We start from the raw sequence: 15,114 nt of genomic DNA, 5'->3' as shown, positions 1-15,114 counted from the left end.
CTATATAGCAAGCATATTTTAATACGATGCTTGCCATGTAGTACCCTTGGATCAATACCTTTGCAGTAACAAAGGTTCCCATCTAGTAATTAATATAAAGTACGAAAGTATTCAAATTAGTCAAATCTATGATGATGTGGCAACCACCATCTATATTATGATAAGGATTTTTTGGACACGAATTCCTGTGATTCGTGTTGGATGTCCTCCATCACTCCTATTTTATTTGGGCACTGTAGTTCAGTATGCGCTTTTGTTTGTTTCTTTTCCTGTAAGCATGAACATTCAGTTCGGTACATGCTGAACTGGAGGATAATGTTATGAATAATTCTAAGGTATACCCCTATACTTCTGAAATTTAAGTGTCGGTAGTAATATATTCTATGCATCCAGATAGAACTGTAATCTCCCACCAACCTCGTAAGGAGCCAAACCCACCTTCCTCCATGGTTACTATTAGTAGGTTTGTTACTATTTCGGCATCCTCCGTGGTCGTTGAGGTGCCGGTGTCTGTGATGAGGGTTAGCGCATTTCCCAGGAAGTAGTTTTTTAGACGTTGCTTAATGTGCCCCAGAGTTTCCCTCTATGTGAAGTTCTTTACCTGTTAAGATAAGATGCCTCCAAATTTTAATATTGGAGGTTAGGAGGTTCCAGGTTTGCATATAAGGCCAGTGCATCCTGGTGATCTAGTGTCATGTCTTTTTGTTTATAGTGCGGCCGACCCCGTCCCGCTGTTAGGACTTTAGAACTTTCTTTCGTTTCAATTCCCTGCCCTGCCATGTTTTCAAATACACTGGTTGATACTGGGAACATTCAGTGTTTTGCAGTTCCCTGATGGTAAGTGTCTTCCAATAGGTTTTCTGCACCCTATGTGTACTAGGGGTATGTTCTGCTCCCCTGTTCAAGTGCAGCCCAGAATTGACCCCCTATACTCCCCTCTGATGAGGGAGAACACTGTGCAGCCCTACAAGAGGTACTGCTGTAGGACTTACTAGCTGCCCCTCTGTGACTAGTCTCCATCTCATGGAGCCTGCCACTTACCTGCTCCAACAGCCACTCCAGCTGGTCCCGATGCTCTCGGGCACCCAACCGGCTCCAATGCACATGGTCACTGGCCATCGCGGCTGCTCCTGAAGCCGCTACTCCTGAGGCCGCTCCTGCTCCAGTTCCTGCAGCCACTCCACCCGGCTCCAATGCTCACGGGCACTGGCCGTCGCGGCTGCTCCTGAAGCCGCTCCTTCTCCAGCTCCTGCAGTCAGCCCAGGATTGACCCTCGGTGTTCCCCTCTGATGAGGGAGAAATACTGTGCAGCCCTACAAGAGGTACTGCTGTGGGGCTCACTATCTGCCCACTGTGGCTAGCCTCCATCTCCCGGAGCCTGCCACTTTGGGGTATTTCCTCCAGCAGCCGTTCCAACTGGCTCTTATGCTCTCGGGCATAGGCCACTCCCGGCTGCTGTTGAGCCATCCTGCAGCCGCTCCAACCGGCTCCCGTGCGCACGGGCGCTGGCCGCTCGCGGCTATTCAGAGTCGGACTCCTCGGAGTCAACGACTCTGTTAGTTGCTTACCTCTCCCGACCGGCCGGGGCCGGCGCAGGAGCGAAGTCGGGAGCGAAGTCGGGCACAGCTGTTCCCATTACGGGAGATTAGCGTGCCTTTGGCTGCTGCTGCCGGCTGCCAGCAACTCCGCGGTTCTCCCCCGCCAGCCTTCCCGCAGCCTTCGTGGATCCGGTCCATGTCTCCACCTAAAAGGTAAGTGGAAGGAACGCAGAGTCTTCTTACCTGCTGTTCCCGACTTTCAAATTCTGGAACGCAGAGTCTCGTTACCTGCTGTTCCCGGCTTTCAAATTTTGCCGCTAAGGGAACGTCGTTCCCCCTGCTGTGACTCGTTGCAATGCGTGTAGCGATATGACACGCATGCGTCCTGGCGGGGTTCTTCACGTAGTCACTCACGTGACTCCGAAGTAATATTCCACAGATTCACAACACTCTGTGTGAAAAAATGTTTTTCCTCATCTCAGTCCTAAATGGCCCTTATTCTTAAACTGTGACCCCTGGTTCTGGACTCCCCAAAGATTGGGAACATTTTTCCTGCATCTAGCCTATCCTATCCACTAAGAACTTTAAAGGGGCTGCCCTACTCGGGCGACCTAAACTGCGAGTTAAAAAGAGTGTCTTTGACCTTCAAGCTCTAGGGCACATGCCTGGAAAGCTTCGAGCTAGATCGACCGTCCGCGTTGAAACCGCGAGCTGGATCGACCGACCACACACACACACACACACACACACACACACACACACACACACACATTGCAAAGGCGGGGGCCAGGGAAAGCAGGGGAACACTGTCTGAAATTCACACCCGCGATGAAGAGGAATGTAAAACGGCTGCACAGTGTACGGTAAGTCCTTTAGAGAGCGCAGAGGGGTGGGGAGAGAAGGGGAGAGAGGGGGAGAGAAGGGGTGAGAAGGGGAGAGAAGGGGAGAGAAGGAGGGGAGAAGGGGGGAGGAGAAGGGGGGAAGAAGGAGTGGAGACATTTTTAAGAAGTATAATAAAGTTTAGTGGGCATTTTACTTACCGGTAGGTTTTCCTTGGTCCTGAAAACTCCAATAAGCCAAACAAAATGCCCGGTCAGCGAAGGAGATTGCCTACGGCTGCCCTCGACTGCCTGTAACTAAATAGCGACCCCACTCCACTGCCCTACGAGTTCAAAAGAACCATGCCGACCACGATTTTCCGCGACCTAGCTGAGGCCACGAGTATTCGGGAACTTCCCTCGAGCATGAAGGAGAGTTCCAGTGACCTCATAGGACCTCCTAGGACCACGTGTCGACCATGCTGCGAGTTTGAAGGTCAAAGACACTCTTCTAAACTCGCAGATTAGGTCGCCCAAGTGGGACAGCCCCTTATGTTTAGTTGATCCCAACTACCGGTGCTTGCCTGTAAGGAGTTTGTACGTTCTCCCCATGACCTGCGTGGGTTTTCTCTGACATCGCTGGTTTCCTCCCACACTCCAAAGACATAAGGGTATGTAGGCTAATTGGCTTGGTAAATGTTAAAAAAAATTGTCCCTAGTGTGTGTAGGATATTGTTAATATGCGGGGATTGCTGGTCGGCGTGGATCCGGTGGGCCGAAGGGCCTGTTTCCGCGCTGTATCTCTAAACTAAACTAAAACTAAACATGACCCAGCACTTTGTACTTGTTCATTGAACAGGCCTTCTGCGGACTCTTCTTAGAGTCATGGAATCATACAGCGAGATGTTCCATCTTATCTAGTCCCATTGGCCTAACTTGGCCCATATCACTCTGAACCGTTCCTATACATGTGTCTTTTAAATGCTTTTATAGTACCTGCCTTATCTTCCTTCTTTACCTCCTCCGACTGCTGATTCCATATACCTGCCACCCTCGGAGCGAAAAGGTTGCCCCTTAGGTTTGTGTTAAAACCTGCCCCTCTCACCTTAATTCTGTGTCCGATTTAGTAGAAACAGAAGCTGGAGCAGTGCCATGCTGACACTAATGCCAGGTTCAATAAAATCCTGGCTGATATTTTGCCTCACCACCACTTTATTATACTAACCTATTTGCTTTGATTTAATAATGTCTATCAATCTGTCATGAATATAATTAGCAACTGAGCCTCCTAAACCTTCTTGTACTGAGAATTTCAAGCATTCGCTATTTTCTTGAAGAAAACTCCTCTCGTTTCAGTTTTGGGTGGCAAACGCCTTATTTTCAGACAAAGTATTAATTCTATATATCCCAGTGATGGAAGATTTCTGAATTATTTCTGAATCTACCTAGGTTGGTCCTGTAAGTATTTTGTATATTTTAATGTAATCACTTCCCATTCAACTAACGCCTGAAGTGTATAATCCCAGTTTGATTATTCTGCTCACAAGACAATCCCTCCCTGATAGCAACCAATCTGGTGAAACAAATCTACTACACCTTATGTTGCAAGTATACCCTTTCTTCGGTTAAGAAACCAGAACAGTGCACAAAAATCTAGGTGATGGCTCAATTTAATTAATAATTGCTCTTCCAATAATTGCTTTCCTCATTTTCCCAATTGCTTACTGTACCAGCACATTAATTTCCCATGATTCATCCATATAGTTGCCAATGAAATTCTTTCGTTAATATGGACGTAAAAGATACAAATACATTATTGAATAAGAGCAAGGAAGTTATATCTCCCCTGTCTTAAGTCTGAAGAAGAGTCCCGAACTGGAACGTTACCTATCCATATTCTCCAGAGATGCTGCCTGACCTGCCACATTACTCCAGCACTTTGTGTTATTTTGCACGACATCCAGGGCTGAACCAATAGTTATGCCACAAAGAACATTATAAAAGCATAATAACTCAATATAATTATACCATTCATACAATTATACCATTCATTCATGCACCCTGCATTTAGATTCTAAAAGCATTTGCTTTCAGCAAAAGCAAATGCAAAAGCATGTTCATTTACAAGTGCTGAACAGATGATGAATCTTGACTTCTCACGATCACATAAACCAGTTTCTGGCTAATTCAATGCAATCACGAGATAGCAAGAAATGGCAAAGAATATTTGGAGTATTACATGCAGATTTGCTTGCCCCATTACAGGAAAGAAGCAGAAGTTTTTGGGAGGGTGCAGGGGAGGTTTACCAGAATGCTGCCTGGATTAGAGGGATTCAGCTACAGAAAGAGGTTGGATAGAATTGAATTATTTTCTCTGGAACATCAGAGGTCGAGGGGTGATTTGATACGCATTTTTAATTATGGGAGGCATAGATAGGGTAGACAGTCAGAACCTCTTTCCAGGGTGGAAATGTCAAACGCTAGAGAGCATAGCTATAAGGTGAGAGGGGGAACATTTAAATGAGATGTGTGAGACAAGTTTTTGTAAAACAGAGAGGGGAGGGAAACTGGGTTTTATAGACAGAGGTGCGTTGGAGGCAGATACGCTAATGGCATTTGTGGCTTTTAGGTAGGCACATGCAAGTGCAGGCAATGGAGGGATGTGGATCATGTACAGACAGATGAGATCAGTTTCACAGGGCATCATGTTTGGCACAGACATTCTTGGGCTGTACCATTTTATGTTCTCTGTAGCACTGAAGATGTAGAATCCCTGCACATCCCTCTGCAATTGGAGCCTCGACTTCCTCATTCACAGACCACAGTCTGTCCGTTTTGGTGGAAATGTGTCAGCCTCGATAACAATCAGCAAGGGAGCACCGCAAGGCTGCGTGCTCAGCCGCCTGCTGTACTCACTCTACACTCATGACTGCGTTTGCTCAAGTTTGCTGACGACACCACTGTTGTGGGACGTATCACTGATGGAGATGAGTCCGAGTATAGAAGTGAGATCGACCGTTTGACCAAATGGTGCCAGCACAATAACCTGGCTCTCAACACCAGCAAAACCAAGGAATTGATTGTGGACTTTGGAAGGGGAAGGATGGGGACCCATAGTCCCGTTTATATCAACGGGTCAATGGTGGAGAGGGTCAAGAGCTTCAAATTCCTGGGCGTGCATATCTCTGAAGATCTCTCCTGGTCCGAGAACACTGATGCAATTATAAAGAAAGCACATCAGTGCCTCTACTTCCTGAGAATATTACGGAGAGTCGGTATGTCAAGGAGAACTCTCTCGCACTTCTACAGGTGTACAGTAGAGAGCATGCTGACCGGTTGCAACTTGAGCACCCAGGAGCGGAAAGACTGCAAAAAGTTGTAAACACTGCCCAGTCCATCATCGGCTCTGATCTCTCTAGCATCGAGGGGATCTATCGCAGCCGCTGCCTCAAAAAGGCTGCCAGCATCATCAAGGATCCACACCATCCTGGCCACTCACTCATCAGGTAGAAGGTACAGGAGCCTGAAATCTGCAACATTCAGGTTCAGGAATAGCTGTTCCCCACAGCCATCAGGTTATTAAACTCAACTCAAACAAAACTCTAAACATTAATAGCCCATTGCACTTTATCTGATTATTTATATGTGTGTATATATATTCAATAGTATATGGTCACACTGATCTGTTCTGTATTTATTTATGCCTATTATATTCTGTTGTGTTGTGCTGAGAAAAAAATAGTTCTTTACATAAAGTAAACATACCCAACTATACCTTACATATGCCATTAATGCAGATGTCCCTGCTGTTTACAGCTTCAGTGCACGATGTCCCATCTAGCACTGCATCGAGCATCTTCTCAGAGAACTGTCCTTCATTGGGCCGACAATGTAGTTCACAGGGATTAGCTGAAAAAGTGAAAAATATCTTGTTTATAAATCTGCTGGAACTTTGCTACCAGAACTTTAGCAAACACATATGAAGTATTAAGTAATTTAGTGAAGTTGTTTGTGTCCCTTTTGTGCTATTCCTCCTAACGTCCAACAATATTCATTTATTTTACTCTATACGTTTGTCTCCTCTGCCTAATTTTCTGAAGCAGAGGTTATGTGTACAAGAGGCAGAAGAGATGGATGAAAAGCTCCACATCATGGCGGGCCAGGAATTCATTGAGGCGGAGTATTGAGGTATAAAGTTAAGGACTGGTTTGAGAACCTACCGTTCTGTACTGGATATAGGGTGGTCAGTTGGGGATGATGAAAACACAACAAGGGTGTTGGCTGCGATCAGTTGGGTGGAGGGAAGCTCGAGTAAGGGACTGTGGGGTGAAGAGGAGAATTCAGAGAGGAGGAGGATGTAAGGAGGGTGGGAAGGGTGTACGGGTGGGAAGAGGGGGTCAGTAGAAGTAGTGTGATTGTAAGAGGGAGAAGAACAGCAGAACCCCATGGTACCATTGTGAAGGTTCCCTGTTGGAAGGGGTTAAACAAATTACAAAATAATTAATGAAAGTTTAAAACTATTAAAATCATAATTATTTTGTCTGATTTGACTCCATGGTAGTTGTTGATTCTTAATCTTATAGCTGTGACAGAAATCATTTTAGTAATCATAATTTAATTTTATAGCTTCTAATACCAAACTGACAACTTCATTGTTGCAGCAATGGAAAAACAACTGTACCTCTGTTGCTTTGGTTATGTATTACTTTTGGTAATCAATAAAACTAATCTTCAAGATACAAACAAAACAAATTTAGTTGCCACTATTATTGACTGTGTATGCTAACACGTAAAATGTGGACAGCAAAGAACAGACAAATTCTGTAGAATCATATACCTTAAATATCAGCCTGAAAAAAAAAAACATCTGTATGATCTATGGGATGTTTTACAATAATCCAAAAACATCGACTCCACAACCAAAAAGGCACAACAGAGGATGTACATCCTGCGGCACCTACTCCGCCAGGGGACCTGTGCGAGGATCCTGTTCATTGATTTTAGCTCTGCATTCAACACCATTGTGCCAGAGCTACTACACTCCAAACTTTCCGAGTTGACTGTGCCTGAACCCCTCTGTCGGTGGATCACCAGCTTCCGGACAGACAGGAAGCAGCATGTGAGGCTGGGAAAGCACATCTCGGACGCGCTAACGCTCAGCATAGGAGCACCGCAAGGCTGCACACTCTCTCCTCTCCTCTCTCAACACCAACGACTGCACCGCCACTGACTCCTCTGTCAAGCTTCTCAAGTTTGCGGACGACACAACCCTGATTGGACTGATCCAGGATGGGGAGGAATCTGCCTACAGACAGGAAGTGTCACAGCTGGCGTCCTGGTGCCGTCGCAACAACCTAGAGCTCAATACTATTAAGAGAGTGGAATTGATTGTAGACTTTAGGAGAGCTCCCCCTCCCCTCACCCCATTCACCATCAACAACACCACAGTCACATCTACCATCTATATTACTAAAACTCTGTTCTTGACCGGTTTTGGCTTTCTGTGCTGCGGTTTCCGAGAGTACGCCGCCACCTACGGCCGTCATTTTTGGCCACCTCGCTCAGAGCCCCCCTCCGCCGCATGTATGCCGAGGATTTTTCCCGTCGATGAAAATTGACAGAGATATTAATGTTTTTACAACATTCCCCATTCTCTCTGCTGCCCCTGCTGGAGGGAGGTGGAGGGACTATAAAACCAGGAAGTGGTGTGCCTCAATCAGTCTCTGCAAGTGGTGTGCCTCAATCAGTCTCTGCAAGTGGTGTGCCTCAATCAGAGCTTTGAGTGACACTGACAAATGTCTACAGCACTGTGAGTATCCTTAATTTGGTTTGAAAATGAAAATATGGTTAGAGGTAAAAAAAAGCACTGCCTGCAAATGGTTGTTTGGGTTTGGGTTGAAGTAAAAAGGCACTCTCTCTCCTCCCCCCCCCCCCCCCCCCTCTCCTCTCCCCCCCTCCTCTCCCCCCTCTCCTCTCCCCCCCTCCTCACCCCCCCTCTCTGCCCCCCACCTCCGATCCCCCCTCTCCTCCTCCCCTCTCCTCCCCTCTCCTCCCCTCTCCTCCCCCCCCTCTCCTCCCCCCTCCATCCCCTCCCCCACCGTCCCTCCCCTAAACCCCCCTCCCCTCCACACCCCTACCCCCTCCCTGCTCCCCACCTCTCCCCCGCCCCTCATCTCACCCCCCGCCCCTCATCTCACCCCCCCCTCCCCCCCCCTCTCTCCCCCCCCCTCTCTCCCCCCCCCCTCTCTCCCCCCCCTCTCTCCTCTCTCCCCCTCTCCCTCCCCCCCTCCTCTCCCTCCCCCTCTCCCCCCTCTCCCCCCTCTCCTCCTCATCCCTCTCCCCTCTCCTCTCCCCCCCTCCTCACCCCTCTCCTCTCCCCTCTCTCTCTCCTCTCCCCCCCTCTCCTCCCCCCCCTCTCCTCCCCCCTCCTCCCCCCCTCTCCTCTCCCCTCTCCTCCCCCCCTCTCCTCTCCCCCTCTACTCTGCCCCCTCTCTCCTCTCCCCCCCACGCCTATCCCCCTCACCTCCGATCCCCCCCTCTCCTCCCCCCTCTCCTCCCCTCCCCCACCGTCCCTCCCCTAAACCCCCCTCCCCTCCACACCCCTACCCCCTCCCTGCTCCCCCTCTCCCCCCCCTCTCTCCCCCCCCCTCTCATCCCCCCCCTCTCCCCCCCCCTCTCTCATCCCCCCCCTCCACTCCCCCCCCTCCCTCTCTCCCCCCCCCCCTCTCCCCCCTTCTCTCCTCTCCCCCCCCTTCTTTCCTCTCCCCCCCTTCTCTCCTCTCCCCCCCTCTCTCCTCTCCCCCCCCTCTCTCCTCTCCCCCCCCCTCTCTCCTCTCCCCCCTTCTCTCTCTCTCTCTCTCTCCCCCCTCCTCCCCTCCATTAGCGTGAGTGCGGGAGGGGGGGGGGGGAGGGGCGTAGTTAGTGTGTGACGCTGCATGTCGCCTCCCCCCCCCATAACCGCACGTTGGGGGAACATACCCAACGGGTCTGCATTTGGTCTAGTATAACCATATAACCATATAACAATTACAGCACGGAAACAGGCCATCTCGGCCCTTCTCCCCTAGTCCCATCTACCTGTACTCAGACCATAACCCTCCATTCCTTTCCCGTCCATATAACTATCCAATTTATTTTAAAATGATAAAATCGAACCTGCCTCCACAACCTCCACTGGAAGCTCATTCCACACAGCTACCACTCTCTGAGTAAAGAAGTTCCCCCTCATGTTACCCCTAAACTTCTGTCCCTTAATTCTCAAGTCATGTCCTCTTGTTTGAAGCTTCCCTACTCTCAGTGGGAAAAGCTTATCCACGTCAACCCTGTCTATCCCTCTCATCATTTTAAAGACCTCTATCGTCCCCCCTTAACCTCTGCGCTCCAAAGAATAAAGCCCTAACTTGTTCAACCTTTCTCTGTATCTTAGTTGCTGAAACCCAGGCAACATTCTAGTAAATCTCCTCTGTACTCTCTCTATTTTGTTGACATCCTTCCTATAATTAGGCGACCAAAATTGTACACCATACTCCAGAATTGGCCTCACCAATGCCTTGTACAATTTTAACATTACGTCCCAACTTCTATACTCAATGCTCTGATTTATAAAGGCCAGCACACCAAAAGCTTTCTTTACCACCCTATCTACATGAGATTCCACTTTCAGGGAACTGTGCACAGTTATTCCCAGATCCCTCTGTTCACCTGCATTCTTCAATTCCCTACCATTTACCATGTACGTCCTATTTTGATTTGTCCTGCCAAGATGTAGCACCTCACACTTATCAACATTAAACTCCATCTGCCTTCTTTCAGCCCACTCTTCCAACTGGCATAAATCTCTCTGTAGACTTTGAAAATCTACTTCATTATCCACAACCCCACCTATCTTAGTATCATCTGCATACTTACTAATCCAATTTACCACACCATCATCCAGATCATTGATGTACATGACAAACAACAGTGGACCCAACACAGATCCCTGTGGCACCCCACTAGTCACTGGCCTCCAACCTGACAAACAACCATACACCATTACTCTCTGGCATCTCCCATTCAGCCACTGTTGAATCCATCTTGCTACTCCACCATTAATACCCAACCATTGAACCTTCTTAACCAACCTTCCATGAGGAACCTAGTCAAAGGCCTTACTGAAGTCCATATATACAACATTCACTGCTTTACCCTCATCAATTTCCCGAGTAACCTCTTCAAAAAATTCAAGAAGATTAGTCAAACATGACCTTCCATGTACAAATCCATGTTGACTGTTCCTAATCAGACCCTGTTTATCCAGATGCTTATATATATTATCTCTAAGTATCCTTTACATTAATTTGCCCACCACTGACGTCAAACCAACAGGTCTATAATTGCTAGGTTTACTCTTAGTCCCCCTTTTAAACAATGGAATAACATGCGCAGTACGCCAATCCTCCGGTACTATTCCCGTTTCTAATGACATTTGAAATATTTCTGTCATAGCCCCTGCTATTTCTACACTAACTTCCCTCAATGTCCTTGGGAATATCCTGTCCGGACCTGGAGACTTATCCACTTTTATATTTCTCAAAAGTGTCAGTACTTCCTCTTCTTTGAATCTCATAGTTTCCATAGCTACTCTACTTGTTTCCCTTACCTCACATAATTCAATATCCTTCTCCTTGGTGAATACCGAAGAAAAGAAATGGTTCAATATCTCCCCCATCTCTTTTGGCTCTGCAGATAGCTGTCCACTCTGACTCTCTAATGGACCAATTTTATCCCTCGTTATCCTTTTGCTATTAATATAGCTGTAGAAACCCTTTGGATTTACTTTCACCTTACTTGCCAAAGCAACCTCATATCTTCTTTTAGCTTTTCTAAATTCTTTCTTAAGATTCTTTTTACATTCTTTATACTCCTCAAGCACCTCATTTACTCCATGCTGCCTATAATTATTGTAGATCTCTCTCTTTTTCCAAACCAAGTGTCCAATTTCCCTTGAAAACCATGACTCTTTCCAATTTTTACTATTTCCTTTCAACCGAACAGGGACATAAAGATTCTGTACTCTTAAAATTTCACCTTTAAATGTACTCCATTTCTCTTCCACATCTTTCCCATAAAACAAACTGTCCCAATTTACTCCTTTTAAATCCTTTCGCATCTCCTCAAAGTTAGCCTTTCTCCAATCAAAAATCTCATACCTAGGTCCAGTTCTGACCCTCTCCGTAATTATATTGAAACTAATGGTATTGTGATCACTGGTCCCGAACTGTTCCCCAATGCATACCTCTGCCACCTGACCCGTCTCATTTCCTAACAGGAGGTCCAGCACCGCCCCTTCTCTAGTAGGTACTTCTATGTATTGTTGCAAAAAACTATCCTGCACACATTTTACAAACTCCAACCCATCCAGCCCATTTACAGAATGTGTTTCCCAGTCTATGTGTGGAAAATTGAAATCTCCCACAATCACTACCTTGTGCTTACTACTAATATCTGCAATCTCCTTACATATTTGCTCTTCCAATTCTCGCTCCCCATTTGGCGGTCTATAATACACCCCTATAAGTGTTGCTACCCCTTTCCCATTTCTCAGTTCCACCCAAATAGCCTCCCTAGACGAGCCCTCTAAACTATCCTGCCAAAGCACTGCTGTAATATCTTCCCTGATAAGCAATGCAACACCTCCTCCTCTTGCCCCTCCAATTCTATCACACCTGAAGCAACAAAATCCTGGCCCTCAATTGGCCTCACCAATGCCTTGTACAATTTTAACATTACATCCCAACTCCACATCTGTGGAGTCTTTTAAGTTCCTGGGAAACATCATCTCCAAGGACCTTAAGTGGGGGGCTACCATCGACTTCACAGTCAAAAAGGCACATCAGAGGATGTACTTCCTGCGACAGATGAGGAAGCACAATCTGCCACAGGCAATGGTGGTCCAATTCTACACGGCCATCATAGAGTCTGTTCTCACCTTCTCCATCATGGTCTGGTTTGGCTCAGGCACCAAGCACGACATCCGGAGGCTGCAGCGAATCGTCCGATCAGCAGAGAAGGTTTTTGGCTGCAACCTTCCCTCCATTGATGAACTGTACACTGCGAGGGCCAGGAAGTGAGCGGATAAGATCATCTCTGACCCCTCTCACCCTGGCCACAAACCCTTTGAATCACTTCCCTCTGGAAGGTGACTCCGGATTGTCAAAGCTGCCACAGCTAGACATTAAAACAGTTTTTATCCACGAGTAGTTGCTCGACTCAACAGCCAAAAATCTGTAGCCTCCCTTTGTTCTGGTATTTTGTTGGTTTGCATGCTTGATCAATGGTGTTTTATCATTAATGTTTTATTATTATTATTATTAATGTTTAGTGTTTTCTGAGTCATTCGTAATTGTCACTGTATGTAATGTTGTTACTTGTAGGCAGAGCACCAAGGCAAAATTCCTTGTAGGTGAATACTTCACCAATAAACTTACTTACTTACTTACTTTCGAAAGAATGGCATGAGTTATCAAAACTGGTATCCAAATGCACATACTGTATTAAGGTCGTGGAGTCTCTTTGAGGCTCTTTGGCCCCACGTCCATGCTGACCAAGATGTCCCATCTGGACTAATCGCATTAACACACGTTTGGCCCATGTCCCATCAAACTTTCCTATCCATCTACCTACAAATGTTTTTTAAATGTTGTTATAGTATCTGCCTCAACTATCTCCTCTGGCAGCTCGACCCATGTACCAACCACCCTCGGAGTGAAAATGTTGCCTCTCTCATCTATACCTATGGTTATTGATTTCCCTACTCTGGGTAAAAGAGTCATGGTGCTATACAGGGTGGTAACAGATGCTTTGGCCTATCTTGTCCAGCCCGACCAATCTTGCTGACTGGGCTAGCCCCATTTGTCTGCACATAATCCATAGCCCTCAAAATCTTTCACATCCATATATGCCAGAATGTGTTTTAAAAGTCGAAATTGCATCCGCTGCTACAGCTGCATGCTGTATCATTCCAGGTACGGTCTGAATTTAAAAGTTGCCCCCGAGTTCCCTCTTAAAGGGCCTGTCCCACTGCGGCGACCTAATTGGCGAGTTTAGAAGAGTTTCCCCACGACTCATACTCGCAACATGGTCAACACGAGGTCCTAAGAGGTCTTTGTAACTCTCCTTCATGCTGGAGAGTAGTCCCCGTGTACTCGAGGCCTCAGCTAGGTCGCGGCGTATTTTTCAACATGCTGAAAAATGCCTGCGAGTAAAAAAAGGTCGCCATGGAAAAATCGATATTTTTTTTACTCGTAGGTTTAGTCAAAGTAGGTCGTAGTAGGTCGACATGTTATTCGTAGGTAACCAAGGGTAGTCGAAGGTAATCGAAGGTAGTCGAAGGTAGTCGTATATAGTCTTCAACATAGTCGAAGGGGGGTCGAAGGAGGTCTTCAACATGACACTTTTTCAAACTCTCCTAAACTCTTCTAAACTCGCCAATTAGGTCGCAGCAGTGGGACAGGCCCTTAAATCTATCCGTTCTCAACTTAAGCTTATGCCCTCTGGTTTTACATCACCTCCACCCTGGGAAAAAGACTGCGTGTGTTCACTTTATCCACGCCCCTCATGATCTTGTACACCCAAAAGATCACCACTCATCCTCCTAAAAACCAAAGAAAAAAAATCTTGCCTACTCAATCTCTCCCTATAACTCGCCTGCAAGCCCCTTTAACATTGGCAGCCGGTGATTAGTGGCATTTTGCATGGTTCAGTGTTGGGTCTGTTATTTTTCACATTGCATGTTAATGATCTGGATGAGGGAAACAATGGCTTTGTGGCCAAGTTTGCACATGATACAAAGATAGGTGGTGGAGCAGTTAATGTTGAGAAATCAGGGAGGCTGCTGAAGTACTTGGAGCAGTTGGGATAGTGGGAAAAGAAGTGGCAGATGGAATACAGTGTAACAAAATGTAGGGAATGCAGTTTGGTAGAAGGAATAATGGCATAGACTATTTTCTAAATGGGGTGCAAACGGACTTGGGAGTGCTGCCGCAGGTTTCCCAAAAGGTTAATTTGCAAGTTGAGTTGGTAGTAAGAAAGATAAATGCAAAGCTAGCATTCAATTCGAGAGGATCAGAATATAAAAGCAAGAATGTAATGATGAGGCTTTATAAGGCACTGGTCAAGCCACATCTGGAATTTTGTGGGCAGTTTTGGGCCCCATATCTAAGGGAGGATGTGCTGCAAATTGACAAGATCCAGAGGAAGTTTATGAGAATGTTCCCAGGGATGATTGGATTAATGTATGAAAAGCACTTGGAGGCTCTAGAACAGTACTCGCTGTCGTTCAGAGGAATGAGGGGGAGGGGGATCTTATTGAAACATTCCGAATAATAAAATGCCTAGATAAAGTGGATGCAGAGAGGATCTTTCAAATAATGGATGATTATTCCAATCTAGAACCAATGTGCACTGTCTCAGAATAAAAGGACGTACCTTTAGAATGGAAATGAGGAGGAATTTATTTCGACTGATGGTGGTGAATCTGTGGGATTAATTGCCACAGATGGCAGTGCAGGCCAAGTCATTGGGTATTTTTAGAGTGGAGATTGATATGTTCTTTATTAGTGAGGGCATCAAAGGTTATTCCGAGAATGCAGGAGGATAGGGTTGACGGGGAAAATAGATGAGCGGATGTATGTCATGGCAAGTTCTGCCATGGTTTAACATACCAAAGTGCACACCTCTAATAACCGTGAGATAAATAATCTAGGGTGGTAATAGAA

General features: G+C 46.5%; 1 protein-coding gene across 1 annotated transcript in view; it reads right to left on the bottom strand.

The window, feature by feature from the left end:
- The window catches only part of adamts12 (ADAM metallopeptidase with thrombospondin type 1 motif 12), a 596,791-nt gene that overhangs the window by 220,671 nt on the left and 361,006 nt on the right, over positions 1-15,114 (bottom strand). Inside the window, exon 13 of the mRNA XM_033032714.1 lies at positions 6,132-6,265. Coding sequence (XP_032888605.1) covers positions 6,132-6,265 — 134 coding nt within the window. The remainder of the gene's footprint in view (positions 1-6,131; positions 6,266-15,114) is intronic.

The sequence above is a fragment of the Amblyraja radiata genome, chromosome 1 (assembly GCF_010909765.2).
Source record: "Amblyraja radiata isolate CabotCenter1 chromosome 1, sAmbRad1.1.pri, whole genome shotgun sequence".
NCBI lineage: Eukaryota > Metazoa > Chordata > Chondrichthyes > Rajiformes > Rajidae > Amblyraja > Amblyraja radiata.
Note: the sequence above shows the minus strand (reverse complement) of the source record. Positions and strands in the feature narration are given on the sequence as shown.